The sequence below is a fragment of the Vigna unguiculata genome, chromosome 8 (assembly GCF_037176805.1).
Source record: "Vigna unguiculata cultivar grain cowpea cultivar isolate G323 ecotype 2 chromosome 8, ASM3717680v1, whole genome shotgun sequence".
NCBI classification, from domain to species: domain Eukaryota; kingdom Viridiplantae; phylum Streptophyta; class Magnoliopsida; order Fabales; family Fabaceae; genus Vigna; species Vigna unguiculata.
Window position 1 is genome coordinate 6,147,256 of NC_140799.1, and position 14,721 is coordinate 6,161,976.

At 35.8% G+C, this 14,721-nt stretch overlaps 1 protein-coding gene across 1 annotated transcript; it reads right to left on the minus strand.

Annotated features, from left to right (window-relative positions):
- Window positions 1-4,046: 4,046 nt before the first annotated feature.
- Window positions 4,047-5,345, minus strand: LOC114195475 (expansin-like B1). The gene is made up of 4 exons (XM_028085961.2): window positions 5,160-5,345; window positions 4,904-5,016; window positions 4,459-4,770; window positions 4,047-4,357 (listed from the first exon to the last, which is right to left on the minus strand). The coding sequence occupies exons 1-4, from the start codon at window positions 5,293-5,295 to the stop codon at window positions 4,172-4,174; spliced, it is 747 nt and encodes a 248-aa protein (XP_027941762.2). The 5' UTR covers window positions 5,296-5,345; the 3' UTR covers window positions 4,047-4,171.
- Window positions 5,346-14,721: the final 9,376 nt, after the last annotated feature.

Consider the following 14,721-nt stretch of genomic DNA (forward strand, 5'->3'; position numbering starts at 1 on the left):
TGGAATGTTGGACTGCATACCCAGTCAGACCCCTCTCGTGAGCAACACTAAAGTTCTTTTTGACAAAACTGTTGATCCTGTCAAAGATCCTGAGATTCCTATAGGCGACTAATAAGGAAGTTACTATACCTTACTAATTCTAGACCTGACATTTGTTATTTTGTACACTTACTCAGCCAATTTGTGCAGGCACCTACCATCTATCATCAACAAGCAGCCCAACATATCCTCAGATATATAAAGGCCAGTCTTACCAATGGCCTCTTCTTTGCTGTCACTAATGACATTCAAATCAAGGCCTTCAACGACTCCGACTGGGCCACCTGTCCAGACACAAGGCGTAGTGTTACCGGTTACTGTGTCTTCCTGGGAACTTCCTTGATTTCCTGAAAATCAAAGAAACAAAACACAGTATCCAGATCTTCTTTAGAGGTCGAATACAAAGCCATTGCCACCACTACCTGCGAGCTGAAGTGGATCAACCACCTTCTCCACGACTTGCGTGTTCAACCCACAGACCAAGTTGTTCTATGCTGTGACAGTCAATCTTCTAGGCAAATATCTCATAACCCAACTTTTCATGAGTGCCCTAAGCATATCGACCTGGATTGCCATGTCATCCGTGAAAAGCTTCAGAAGAAACTCTTCCACTTGTTATTGATCCGATCCGATGAACAACTCGCCGATATCTTTACAAAAGCACTCCACCGCACTTCCTTTAAGACCATTCTTCCTAAGCTTGGATTGATGAACATCCATCATCCAAGTTAAGGGGAGAGTATTGAAACCCTACTACTTAGGGCTTCACTGCTGGATCTTAAAGTTAGAGGTTGGATCACGAGACTATATATGATAGTGCTCCTCTTTTGTTCAAAGTGTGAAAATATACAATAATCAAACAGAGAGTTGAAGTTTTCTTACCTTCGTGTTCTCTTTCTCTTCTCGCTTTCCCTTTTCTCTTCTTGCTGCTTCTTCCTTCTCCATGCTTTTCATCTGAATCATAGCACCATGTGCATTCCTCTTAGGTAAGAGGGTAGCGGGTTTGAAACCCTTGATGTTATGTTTGGGCTGCAATATCAATCGTTCCACATCCTAAAACCTGATGAACCATACTAACTTTTGAAAGTTGTTGTTACTGCATCTTACAAGTTAGTGACCACTAAACTGACTTACGAAAACAAGTGCACCACTTCCTACAAACTAGTGACTCCAAAATGCGAAAAATAACGCTAGATCGCAGATTTTTCATCTACCCAAAACCAACCTGAGACCCCTTAACAAAAAGAAACTTACCTTATGAAGAAGAAAAGAATCCAGTGTGAAGAGTGTAACATCCCTAAGGAATATTACTTAAAATAAATATGAAAAGAAATAAAATATATCACAAACGTATTAATAATACTCCCAACGCGGGTAAATTTGAATTTATGACAAATACGCACCAAAACTTATAACATAAATAGTAAACATGTTACAAGTTCCCAATAATTTGTGTTCATAAATGAAAACATAACAAAATACATGTGAGAAAAACCCCTAGCCCTAATCCCAAAGCTAGCCCTCACTCCGTCGCCTGGACGTCCTCAGCATCACCTGTATCAACATCTGCGCAGAAGGCATTAAAACAACTCCCCTTACCTGGATTCCTTGCTCCAAATTCGAATTTGCGTGCTTTTGTCTAATCCAATCACTTCCTTGCCTTTGTTCTCTCTCCAACAATGGTTTACACTCAACTTCTTGGCTCCACACAATCCAAATTTCTCTGGAAAAACTATGCCCAACCCTCACACGAAAAATGGCAGTGCTCCCTTCTCTCTCAAGGTTAACTCACCCTTAATTACCATTTAATTCCTTAAAACAAAATTTAATTATAATTTTGGTTTAATGGTTATTCAATACTCCCTCAGAGAATGTGTTCAGCCCTCTGGATTGCCACTCTTGTCTGCTAGGGTTCCTAAACCCTTTCATGTTCTTGCCAAGGAAAAATTTGGCAAAAAGAAAGTAAATTATTTCTCAACAAGGTTTGAACCTACAACCCATCAATTACCAAGTCAATTTCATAACCAATTCAACCAATTCATATTTGTGATAACTCCTACAATTTTAGGAATTTATCATCACGTCACGCATTCAATATATAATTGAACAAAAATACATATTTTAAATAATATTCAAGTGGCATTCATAGGACTCGAACCCAAGTCCTCTCACACAAACCAACTACTTTCAACCAATTGATCTAGTACTTTTCTACATCTTAATTCCACACATTAAATGCTTTAAATGCTTCTATTACCCGCAATTATTAAATAATTATTCAATTAACTATTTAATTTTTTTCGGGTCTTACAAAGAGATGCGGCCAAGAAACAAATGAATGAAGAGCTATTCGTGAGGGATAATCAAAGAAAGATACGGAATCAGGGTGAGCTTAAAAGACGAGAAAAAAATTAAAAGGGGTGAGGAGATGTGAGAAAGAGGAGCAAATATGAGAAAGTTAGGATGCATGAAGAAAAGTTGGGGTTGCAGGAAGAAAATCCCAATAAAAGGTGTTAGGCTCGATCCACAAGGGTGTAAAAACAAAAATTGGAGTAAAAAATAAGTTGAGTTAGTTGACCATTAGAAGGGGTGCAAATAGAAAATAAGGATGAGAGTTTCAAAAAGGTAAAATGGAAGGTGAAAAAAAAGGTTTTCTCTATTTTGTTTTGTTTTTTTAAGATAGAGAGTTGGGTCAAATAGAAAAGACCCAACCTTTTTTTTCCTTTCATTTATATTTTCTTTTTTTTTCATTTTTCAATTTTTCTAAGGACGATGGTGGAGGTGGAGGAGGAAAAAGTAAAAAAAGAAAAAGAAGAGAAGAGACATCATTTGTTATCAATGGATTTTTTGCTATCAGTAATTATCGATAATATTTTTATCAACAGATTTTTAATCATTGGTAAGTTATTGATAATTTTACTTTAACGAAAAAATTCTAATATACTAACGATAATGTTTGTCTTGATACACAAATTATCGAGTTACTTTTGGATGAATAAGAGAAGAAATGTGAATGAACAAGTCGATTAGAAGAAACACACATGTTGTAATGGTGTTACTGGATTTTAAGAATTTATATGGACTATACCCTACACTTTTATTTGTCGGTCTATTCATATGACTTGTCCCGCATTGTTATTCCTACTTTCACATAACATACAATGCAGTTTCCATCATGCTCAACCCATAAGACATCATTCCAATGAAATGACAGTAAACATGAAAAACTCAAATAGATTTTCAAGACATTATTTATAATCAATCTACCACTAGAGTTAAATAGTGAACTTCAAAGACTTAAATAGATTTTCAAGACATTATTTATAACCAATCTACCACTAGAGCTAGCATAAAGTCATTAGTTTCCCACATTCAAGACAACATCTCAAACTTTCCAATACTTGTCGAACCTACATAGTCCAACCAAAGCTGAGAATACAAATGACAATATGTCGCTTCAAGCACAAATAATGTCAACTTGCTACCCGACTCGCAACAGGAATTTTGACTTGGTACCCACTAGATATTCGTTCCATGGATACTATCCTTGGATAAATGCGGATTTTTTTAAAAACCAATAATTTATAGATATTGAAAAGGAAATCTAAATAAAATTATAAAAAATATAAAATATAATGTAAATTAAGTAAGCATAAATTAAATTTTAATTTTAATTACATTTAACATAAAAAAGTATAAATTAAATTTTAATTTTAATTTTTATAAGTAATTGATAGTTATGGGTACGAGATACTTGCACCAGACCCACACCCACTCTTGCATACATGAATATTTTTGTCATGTTTAATAAAGAATTAGGCTTTGGTCTTCTCATCTCTATTGATTATTGTACCCGTATTTATGTTGACAAATTCAAAATATTAAATAAATAATTTTTATAAAGAGTTGAAAAACACAGTATTTTAAACGATCCAATATAAAGAATATATGTTTTTTCAATGATAAAAAAAATGTAATAAGAGATAAACAAAGATGTGCAATGAAGATTTGCAATCTAAAATAACTTTTATTTTATTTTATTCTTATTCAAAGTATTCTTAGAGGGAAAGTACAAGAATCCCCATTAATTATTTTGTAATCTGTTGTTGGGATCCAAAATGAATTATTGAGTCTAGTAAAGCTGAACTTTGGTGTCATAAGTTGCTCCAGGCTTCCAATTAGCAGGAATAGGGACTTTTGGTATCATCCAATTAACGCCCACTTTAAGCCTCAGCAGGATTGCACCTCTCGCTGGATTTGCAAAGTCAAACACTGTCCCATACACCCTGCGCAGTGGTTCCCATCGTTGTTGCCCTTTCTGCACAACATTTCAACAACAAAATTCAACACACGAAGTAATTAAACCTATTCATATGCAATACGCTGAATCAAACGTAAAAGTTGACATTTTATACATACCTGCCACATTTCAACAGCAGTGACGTCGTATTTTCCATTTATATTCAGAATCACAACAGCCAAGTAACCAGGGTTGCTGCTACTTTCCTTGATGTGAAACAAGACGTTGCCCATGAACGTACATGGAACCCTTCTGTATTCAATCTCCACTGTACCGTATTTCTTAAGCTCTGCAGATGCATTTTGATTGCGTCCCAATCTTGAGAACGCCTGTGGGCTCATAACGAAGTCCGTTCTGTCTCCATAACCCTGGTCTGTTGCCACAAGGAATGCTCCATTCGCATCGCACAGTTCTGGTATTTTGCACTTTACCTGGACCACCATCATCATCATCACTCATATTTTCTTATTAGTGTTTAATTAATTATTAATACATAATCACTGATAAGTCAAAAGAATTATCATCGAAAATAAATTACCGAAAGAAAAGTGCATGCGTACGTACCTGATAACACGTGCCACAACCAGCTCCGTTCCTCCATAGCCCAGAGACCCCTGCGACTCTTCCATCATACCAATTCATCTTCCTTCCATACTCCCCGAAGCCACAAGCTCCGGCTACAACATACACGCTTTAAATGAGAAGCGAAAATTCCTCAAACGTATTTGAAAGAAAAAGAGAATATTTAATTTCAAACATGGGAATGCATGCTACTAGTTGTATCCTATAGGCTGCAAAAACAAAGAACGTAAGCACATACTTGGAGTACCGTAACCGTCGGGGCTGCCATAATAGGTTGCTCTTGAGTTGGTGAAATATTCCTTGCAGTTACACAGTGCAGGGAAGAGCAATATGACACAAACAAGTCCAAGTTGGTGCCTAAAACCGAGTTCCATCACAAATTCAACTCTCAGACGCAAAGAAAAATGCGAGAAGTGACTGATTACGAGATTGTGACCAATGCGACAAAGCAAAGCATAAGATTTGAGAAGTGTTTATGAGATTGGAAGCGAAGCTACATTATATTTATAGCACAGCCTTATGCATATACCGTGGGTGGTGCACTTCTATTCCTTTGTTTAGGTGTTTCTTTTCTAAACTGGTTTGAATAATTCGGGTTCTGTGTACCTGTTTGCTGATTTTGAACCATGGTTTAGGCATATTGGGAAATTTTTTATGGGAAAATAATTCTTTGACTTTCTTAAAAAAAAATACATTCAGTTACCAACCCAGTTTAATAATACAATACCGTGTATTAGAATTTGAAGTTAAAAAGATATAATTAAAATATTATTATCTTAAGTAGTAAAGTAGAATTTTTTCTGTGGGTATGAAAATCACCACCCTAGTTAAGTTTGACTCCAAATTGATGAAAAATTATTTTTACTGCGGTTGCATGTCTGAAAATTGGGTGGAACGTAAGATGTATGTAGATCATTCCAAGCCATAACATATTACACACAAGGTCAACCAGATTATAATAAAGCAGGAGTGAATGTCATTTAGGATTATGTTTACCTAGGGTTCGGCAGATTATGTTATCTTAATCACTTGTGAAACAAAGTTAGTAATTAAATATTTGATTAAATTTAAATTCACACTTTTTTAATTTATGTTAATTGATTTAAAATTAAAAAATAAGATAAAATGAAAAGCAAAAAAAAAAGTGAATAGTACTTGTTGGGTTCCTAAAAAAATAGAAACTTAAAAATAACCTAATTGTAATTTGTCATTGACTGAACAAAATTGACCTGAAACTTTCTTCAACGCAGAAAATCAAGCACAATGAAGACATTCTGTTAACTTGATATCCTTATGTTAATATTATTAGAGAAACTACTTTTTCTACAATCTGCAAGACCTGATCCATCACCGAGAGATTAGAATTTGCTGAGATCGTGCTAATTCATAAATGGGTGCGCCATAGCTTGGATACTAGATTACATGTAGAGCATATATAATGATCAAAATTAGTTGTGTAATCTATTTTTTTTATCAACAAAAAATGAATTAAAATTAAAAGAGCGCTTAAGGGGTGTTCTAACCCTTAAACAAAAAGTTATCGTGTATAGATTGATACACTAGTATGGCATCATAGCAGTAGCTAAATACATATCTGCCAAACCCAAAAAATGACTATGAAAAACTATTTCAAAAACCTCAAAACAATCCGAATATATGCATCATTGATATGAAATTCTAACTTGTTTCCTTATACCAGCCCAGAAGCGCATATTCATTATTGTCATCCAAGCTCCTTTATATAGCAGCCATATTTAAAGCATATGCATTATACTGCAGTAATGGCTAAAACACCAAAGTAGTGGTCAGGACTAAAGTATTTTTATCTTTGTTGTTGTACCTGCAACCGTTCCTTTGCTATACTTCCCTCTACATATTCCACTGCATCTTTAAGAAACAACTTCTGACATAGTGCAGAATGTGCAATTGTGAGCCAAGATAACTATTATATTCTCATACAAACATCCCTCTTCCTCATCAGTTCAAAGGCATAGATGTGTCTTTCATTTGATCCCGCAATTGGACTTCAATCAATTGGTACTATTAACTTTGCAATACCTTGGTTCCTTCCTCTATAGTTCTTGTATATGTTCACCTGGCACACTTGAACACATAGCAGTTACCATATTAAAGAGATTTTAAACAAGTATACGGAGATAAGCACCAATCACTGTATGAGAATTTTACACTTGGGATTTTATGTTTCATCCAAACCCAGGCCATGACTTGGGCAAGAGCAAAAATCTTAGTAGGATCTACTTTACTTTGGTTGAATATTAGCCCATTCCTATGTTTCCAATTCTCCCCTATAATTGCTAACCACATTCCACGACATACTATACTTTGCTTGTCGCCTTAACGTGAGATATTGTGCTTAATCCCAACCACTTATAATACATATTCCATACCTTTTGGGCTACTCTACATGAAAAGAATAAGTGCTCTACGGTCTCCTCGCAATCTAGACAAAACTTGCATAGGCTATGTTGTAAGAGTATCCCCTTCGCTATTAATTTTGCCTATGTTTGGAGCTTATCCAAAAGCATCCTTCAACCTAGTATTTGTGCCTTTGGGGTAACCTTTGTTTTCCACAATGTTTCAAACACTTTATTCACTCCCTCTTCAAGGGTTCCTTGCAACTTGTTATAGGCATATCTAACCGTGAAAACACCTTCCCCATCTTCCTTCCACTTCCAAATATTTGGGTTCCCCTTGGATAGGCTTCGACCATTTAATAGTTGAAGTAGTTGTTTTTCTAGAGCTGTCTCCCACACAAGTCTTTGCCTCCTCCAAGTTGGGACCCAAACCCAAATATATGCTTCCCAATGTCCAACCTCCTCTAAAACTTTTCCTTTACATTCTGATATCAAGTACAACCTAGGAAACCTGCAGCACAATGGTTCTTCCCCTATCCACTTGTCTTCCCAAAATTTTAATATTTTCCCATCTCCTACCACCCATTCTATGCAATTATCAAACCATTTCCCAGCCTCAGTATTCCCACACACCTTGTGAGTGTCTTTCCACCACCTTGAAGCAGTCCTAGATATATTAGATTCATTGAGCACCCTCCATGATCCGTATTTTGAATCCAGAATTTGTTTCCATACACCTTGATCATCCATTCCCAATCTCCACTTCCATTTGGCTAGAAACGTTGTATTAAAGTTGTCAATTTCTCTTATTTCTAATCCCCCAGCCTCTTTTGGCCTACAAATACTTCCCCATCTTACCCATGCTATTTTATTTACTTCATATCCTCATCCCTAAAGAAAGTTTCTTTGTAAACTAACAAGCTCCTTGATCACACTTCTTAGAATTTTGAAAAAGGACAGATAGTATAAGGGAAGAGCGGAGATTACTGATTTTATGAGGCACACTCATCCAGCCATTGATATTAATTTGCCTTTCCAAGTAGTGAGCCTACTTCTAACTTTATCAACTATAGGTTCCCAAAATTGCTTATTCCTTGGATTTCCTCCAATTGGCATACCAAGATACACAAATGGGATTTTCATATGTTTACAATTTAGAACATTGGATAAGTCTGTAAATAATGTTGCATCCATGCCTAACGAGAAATTAACTCTTAGTCCTGATGCTAGTTCAAAACTTCTTAATATAGCTTTTATGACCCATGACACATTGTAATAGTCCCATCGTAGTCCCTTTGGATCCCACTTGCACCTCATGTATTGAACCTTTGTACAATATTAATACTTAATTCATTGTTGATATAAAAGCGTATCTAATACAAACCACTCCGCTTCAAAACATGTAATTCATCACTGTAAGACTTCTAATCCACCACCAATCAGCACAAGAATGAATTGTTTTACAGATTTCCTATTCTATCATTTCGGTTGGCGAAGTCAATTTCATAACACTAAACCTCATCTCATTGTTAAATAATAAAATAACAATGTATGAGCAGTACATCATGTTAAAGGTGTGCCCTCCAATATACATACCCATCGGTTTTGCCAAAAACCAAACCTCTGACTTTCTTATAGTTTAAAAGCATGTATTTAATACAATCAACGACAAAAACACTACTTGGATCAATACAAAATATTTCCATCATCAAGATTGGGATGGTTCGGACAATACGCGAGGAAGGGTTAGGGGAATTTCTTCCGTAGATTTTTCCGTTCAAAACCAGTTAACTCGTTCGAAATCCAATCAGTTTCTTGGATTTCAAAATCTGATAAATTTTTTAACCGGATTTCAAATCTAGTAAATTTCTTAATCCGATTTCCAAATTATGGTAAACTTTTTAACCAAATTTTGAAATTTGGTAGATCTAATATATAATAATTTGGGGTGCGAGGATCAAAAAATATAACTGCAGTACTTATTGAGGGACATATTTGGTATCACAAAGTACTTATTGAGGGACATATTTGGTATCACAGTAAAATTATGGGGGTGCAGAAGAAAAGTTAGAGGTGAGGAAGAAAGTAACAATTTTGGCTCCCTCTCTGCCGAATTCGACCTTTAATCAAATGTAAATATGCAAATACATTGTCTTACATAAACACTTTATATATGCAAATACATTGACGAAGTCAAATGTACATATAACTAATTAATAATTATCGATTAGTATGTATGTGAACAAATATAACTCAGTCTTAGGTATGACATAGGCAAGGGAAAGACAACCTTTATTATTTAATTTTTCATCTTTGAATTAAAATTTCAAATAATCCGGTTTTAAACCCCTTGTACGAGGATGAAAACAGACTGAAAAGTTGTCAGGTTTTACAGAGGGGGTTTCACTGGGGAGAACAACACCAATGAGACCTGAGCCCAACCACATAAGACATTGACACCACTCTCAACCCAAAACCTTAAGGCAATGGGTTTATGGGTCTTTATCCTTATATGGTGCTCTACTTTCTCAATTCTGGTCAATGTGGGACTTAGACTCACACTTGGATTCCTAACATTCTCCCCCTCAAGGGTGAGTCCCTTCAACCACATTGGTACACTCCCCCTCCAGCGGAAGCTGCCCAACCACGAGTACTCCTTTTCTGCCCTTTTCTGTACCGCCGTTATTCTTAACGGGACACGCTTTACCTGGAACCCTTATCTGGGTGACTCTTGCCAGGAAGACTTTCGATACTAGGATCATACTGGTACTGCACTCGTCTGAGCCGGTATTAACCATCGGCTCTGATACCACTTGTCAGGTTTTACAGAGGGGGTTTCACTGGGGAGAACAACACCAATGAGACCTGAGCCCAACCACATAAGACATTGACACCACTCTCAACCCAAAACCTTAAGGCAATGGGTTTATGGGTCTTTATCCTTATATGGTGCTCTACTTTCTCAATTCTGGTCAATGTGGGACTTAGACTCACACTTGGATTCCTAACAAAAGTCACATGGGAGATTCACATATCAACTATAGCCACCTAATTTTTTTGGCGGGCCGAGTGCGAAAGTGATGAAGAAACAACGATGGTGTAGGGGTCAGATCTAGTTACTTGCAGAAAACATAAAGGCTTGCATGGCAGCCCAATCATTCGGGTGCAGCTAGGTTGTCACCACCTTTAACTCGCACTAGACACCCATTAGAAAGTTGTTCAAGGGATTATAAGAAAAAAAAGCCATAAGCAAAGAAAAAATCCTCCTTCAAATTCCCTCGACCATGGCAAAAATGTTCATTATATGCTTACATACTTGAAGAATTACTACATTTTCATCAATATCGCCTTCGAGTACTTCTATACTGTCCACTAGGTCGCATAAATCCTAACCCCACTAATACCGAGTGACAAACTCTAGGATCTGATAGCTAACCTAATCATAGTCGGGGATGACCGAGAAGTCTAGCTTCTCCTTCACCGGTCACTTCAACATGAGTTTCAATGCTTGTACCTTGGACAAGCTCCTTCAGAGCTTCAGAGCTTTATTACCTTTAAATAAGCGGTCAGTTGCTCCAACACTAGAAGATGAAAATGAGGCAACAACCCCACCACTATTTATAGATGAAGAAACACCGGTGCAGTAAGGACTTTTGGCCCTAGTTGTTTTTGATATTCTGTCCCGGTTTTAGAACTGAGGCATATTGGGATGAGGCCAAAAGGGTTGATTTTTTGTCTCGGTTGTCAACCGAAGCCAAAGAGGCGTTTTTCTGCTCTGGTCACACCTGAACCGAAGCCATAGATCTGCTTCCCGGCATTCCAGATCTACTTCCCGACATTCCAGATCTGCTTCCCAGCATTCCAGATCTACCAGATGCGCGTTTTAGTTTGGTTGCGTGAACGTCGTTTATGCAGATATGTGGTGATGATGTAGTTGCAGGAGGTAGACTCTCCGGAGAGGCTTCGTGTGAACGTGGAAGAGTGCTTCGTCAAAGGTGTTTGACTCTAGGCGCGGTGGTAGGTTGTGTTTCATTCAACTCTAGGCGCTGCAGTGGAGGTTTCGTTCTTCTCCTTTGAGGAATGGTGGACCTACTGCTTTTTTTGTGGATGAGGTGCTGCAATGGCTTCGTGAATGGTGGCTGGTCTGATGGAGGTGCAGGTGGCTTGGAGAGAAATGGAGCGGTAGAGAGAAATGGATGAGGAGATGGAGGCGACGAAACCCACAGACGACGACGACAGTTGGTTGGCAACAGCGTCGGAACTGGTGGTGGCAGAGTGCGGCGCGACGTTCGTGCAGAGAGAATTGGGGAAGAAGATGAATAATGATCGGGGTTCGTAAATTGGGGATTTGAACAGGCTTTATGGCCTCGGTTATTCAAAGAACCAAGGCCTAAAGTGGCTCAATGGCCTCAGTGAAAGGGGACCCGAAGCCAAAGGGGGCGACGCTAATGAAATTATTAAATTAGGGTTATGCAAAATTATTTATTAAATTATCATAATTAATTTTATTTAACATTTTTTTCTCGATCGATTATAGGACTAATTCGTCTAATCTTTTTTGGGACATTTGATCTTGAATAAGTTTTTTTTTATCTTTAGCTTTGAGAAACTACTTTCGACAGAAGCAATTGACACTGATATTGGAATTGTTAACATTATTAATGTCTCAATTCTTCTATTTTTGTTTTATTTCTGAATAGCCTGATTCATGTTTTCTAGTTGACATATCTATATATTTATATATGAAATAAAAATTATAATATATAATATAACATAAAGATAAAGGTATAAAACAAATGAATTAAAGTAATAAAACTTGGTTTTGGTTGTCAAGAAAGTAAACTTGATAGTAGACTTGCATTATCTTGAAGTCTCAAACCTTTTTCTCTTTCTTAAGTCTCAACTCTTTCACAAACCTACAGAGTTTGTTCTAAGATTAATCATTTCTAAAAATAATTGAAAAAAAAAATATTGTTCTTCAATAGTAAGTGGGCAAGATATATGAAAAAAAAACTCTTGAAACCCGTAAATTGAAAAGTACAGAAAAACAAAACTGACAGAAGAAACACATTTCTAATTCTAATACAAATCGAAAACAAAATAAAAATAATAGCAACACAAATAGAAAGAAAAAACATACTAATAGAAAAAGAGGATGAAAATATTGGTACACACGGACAACATGAGATTCAAGATAAAGAGATTCAAAGAATGTAATATGCTAAAACCCTAAAAAAAATGTCTCTTAGAAGAAAAAAAGTAAGGAGAGACAAAAGAAGTCACAAAAAGATAAAAGAAAAAAATAAAATACAGATTGGTTATAAAAGAATAAAGATATCGCTAATCATTCTCCTTCTCGTAAACAAAATTTTAATTTACTAAAAAATGTTTTAACTCATTAATTATCATTTTTAATATTAATAAGAATTATCATAGAGTAATAATTTAATTAAAATTATCATTTTTAATACTAATAAGAATTACAGAGAGTAATAATTTAATTAAATTTTATTTTCAAATATAAACTTATAATTAATTTAATAAAATTATATTAATAATAAAATATTTTTTTTTGGAATTTTTTTAAACATAATTTTATAATTAATTTAATAAAAATATATTAATACTAAAAATTTTGTGACTTTTTTTTAAACATAATTTTATAATTTATTTAATACAAAAATATTAGTCGTAAAAAAAGTTTTGAAACCTTATCTTGCGAAGATCTAAAGCACTAAAAAAATTTATTTTTTATTAGTGTTTTTTTCTAGAGCTTTAATAAATCACTACAATTATTTTTATTTATGTTATTTTTTTAACCGTCACAAAATTTTAAATTATTTTAAACTTATATGCTTTTAGAGTTCTTAAAGTTTCAAAACAGAGAGTCGGAAACTTTGTAAATCAAATACCCATGACTTGTCTCGCCTTCTCCTCTCCTCTTAGATTTTCTCTCTCTCGAGGGGTTTATTCATTTTCCTCCGTTATCATTTCTTTTCATTGTGCGTTCTCAATTCTTATTTTTCACTTTTCTCCGACGATGATGGAAAATTACTGCGTGAATTTCTTGATTTGAAACAGCAAAAAGGCGAACCATCAAATAATTTTTCCCCTTATAATTTGTGCCATTATTAGTTTGCTATTTCAAAAACTAGAAGGTAAAACTTCGATTAACCTAGAATTTCTTAAACAAATTTTGGTTGATACTGTGCTATGACAAGTAACATGCGTGGAACTGTTTTTTTTTTTGTTTTTTTACTTATTTCAGAATTTATAACAGCTGCATTTACTTTATAATTAATTTTTATTTAATTTTTTTTAGCAATGGTTATTTAAGTTAATAATAAGCTTTTAAGCAATAAATTAATGGAGAATAGGACCTCATGTTCGAAATATGGAAATTATCGAATGAGATGCTTTAGATTTTCTATTTATTCCTACATCTTTATCTTTGAAATTTTTGGCCAGCATTTATATATTATTATTATTATTATTATATTTTTCTTTTCTTAGAATTATAAATGTTTATATAAGTTTTCTTGTTTGTCGTCATCAAACACTTTAGTGTTTGGAGTTGTTGTTTAACAATTGAAGATATTTGAATAATTTCAAATTACAGATATCATAGGCATAGAAAACATGTAAGTTAAATGTTGAGATATTATTGATTTAGAATTTAGATACTTGCAATTCTATTCTTTATTCAAACTCGACCAAGTAAATAGTGTGCATATCGAGACCGCCAAGTACTCAGGCTAGGCCGAGTTAGCACTTCATATCACCAACATAAGCCATCTAGGCAAGTAGTCGGTCTAGACCGACTACTCGAGCATATCTGGTAAGGTTAAAGCCCAGGCCGACTACTCCAATAAACTTAAGTGAAAATCGAAGCCCCCGCATTCAATAGGTCTCAAGGGCCTGGGTTGGGGCCCAGGCCCACTCATGGCCCAAACTAGAGCCCAGGTCAAGACCCAGCCCATGAAATGGTCAAACGTCATTAATGTTCTATAAATACACGTGGACCCCATCATTTAAAGGTACGCATTCATTAATCACTGATTTGACTCTCTGAGAGCTTTGACTTACTTGAGCTTCGGAGACTCTTCTGCAGGTAACCCCCCCTGGGTTCAAGTCGACATGTATCGACTGGGAAGAGGCCAACTGAAGAGATAGCGGACTACGTGGTAAGGTGACGCTTGTACCTAACCTATCTTATTTGTTCTCTGCAGGAATAATTGGCGCCCACCGTGGGGCACGAGACGAACACCTTTAGTACCCGTTTTTTCTCTGAAGATGGTTTCTACCCGCAGCAGAGCTGGAGCGAACAAGCAAGCGGACGCTGGTCCCTCTGGACCTCCCAGCATCACCCCTGACTTGGCCGCCATCCTAGACGGCCAGGCAAAGATGCAACAAGAGCTCGCAGAC

Excerpts from the sequence above, each read along its gene's own strand:
- LOC114195475 (XM_028085961.2), bottom strand. The coding sequence starts at position 5,295 with ATGGAACTCGGTTTTAGGCACCAACTTGGACTTGTTTGTGTCATATTG. Across the intron at positions 5,017-5,159 it reads CGACGGTTACGGTACTCCAA|CCGGAGCTTGTGGCTTCGGG; the intron begins GTATGTGCTTAC and ends TGTATGTTGTAG. Across the intron at positions 4,771-4,903 it reads GTTGTGGCACGTGTTATCAG|GTAAAGTGCAAAATACCAGA; the intron begins GTACGTACGCAT and ends ATGGTGGTCCAG.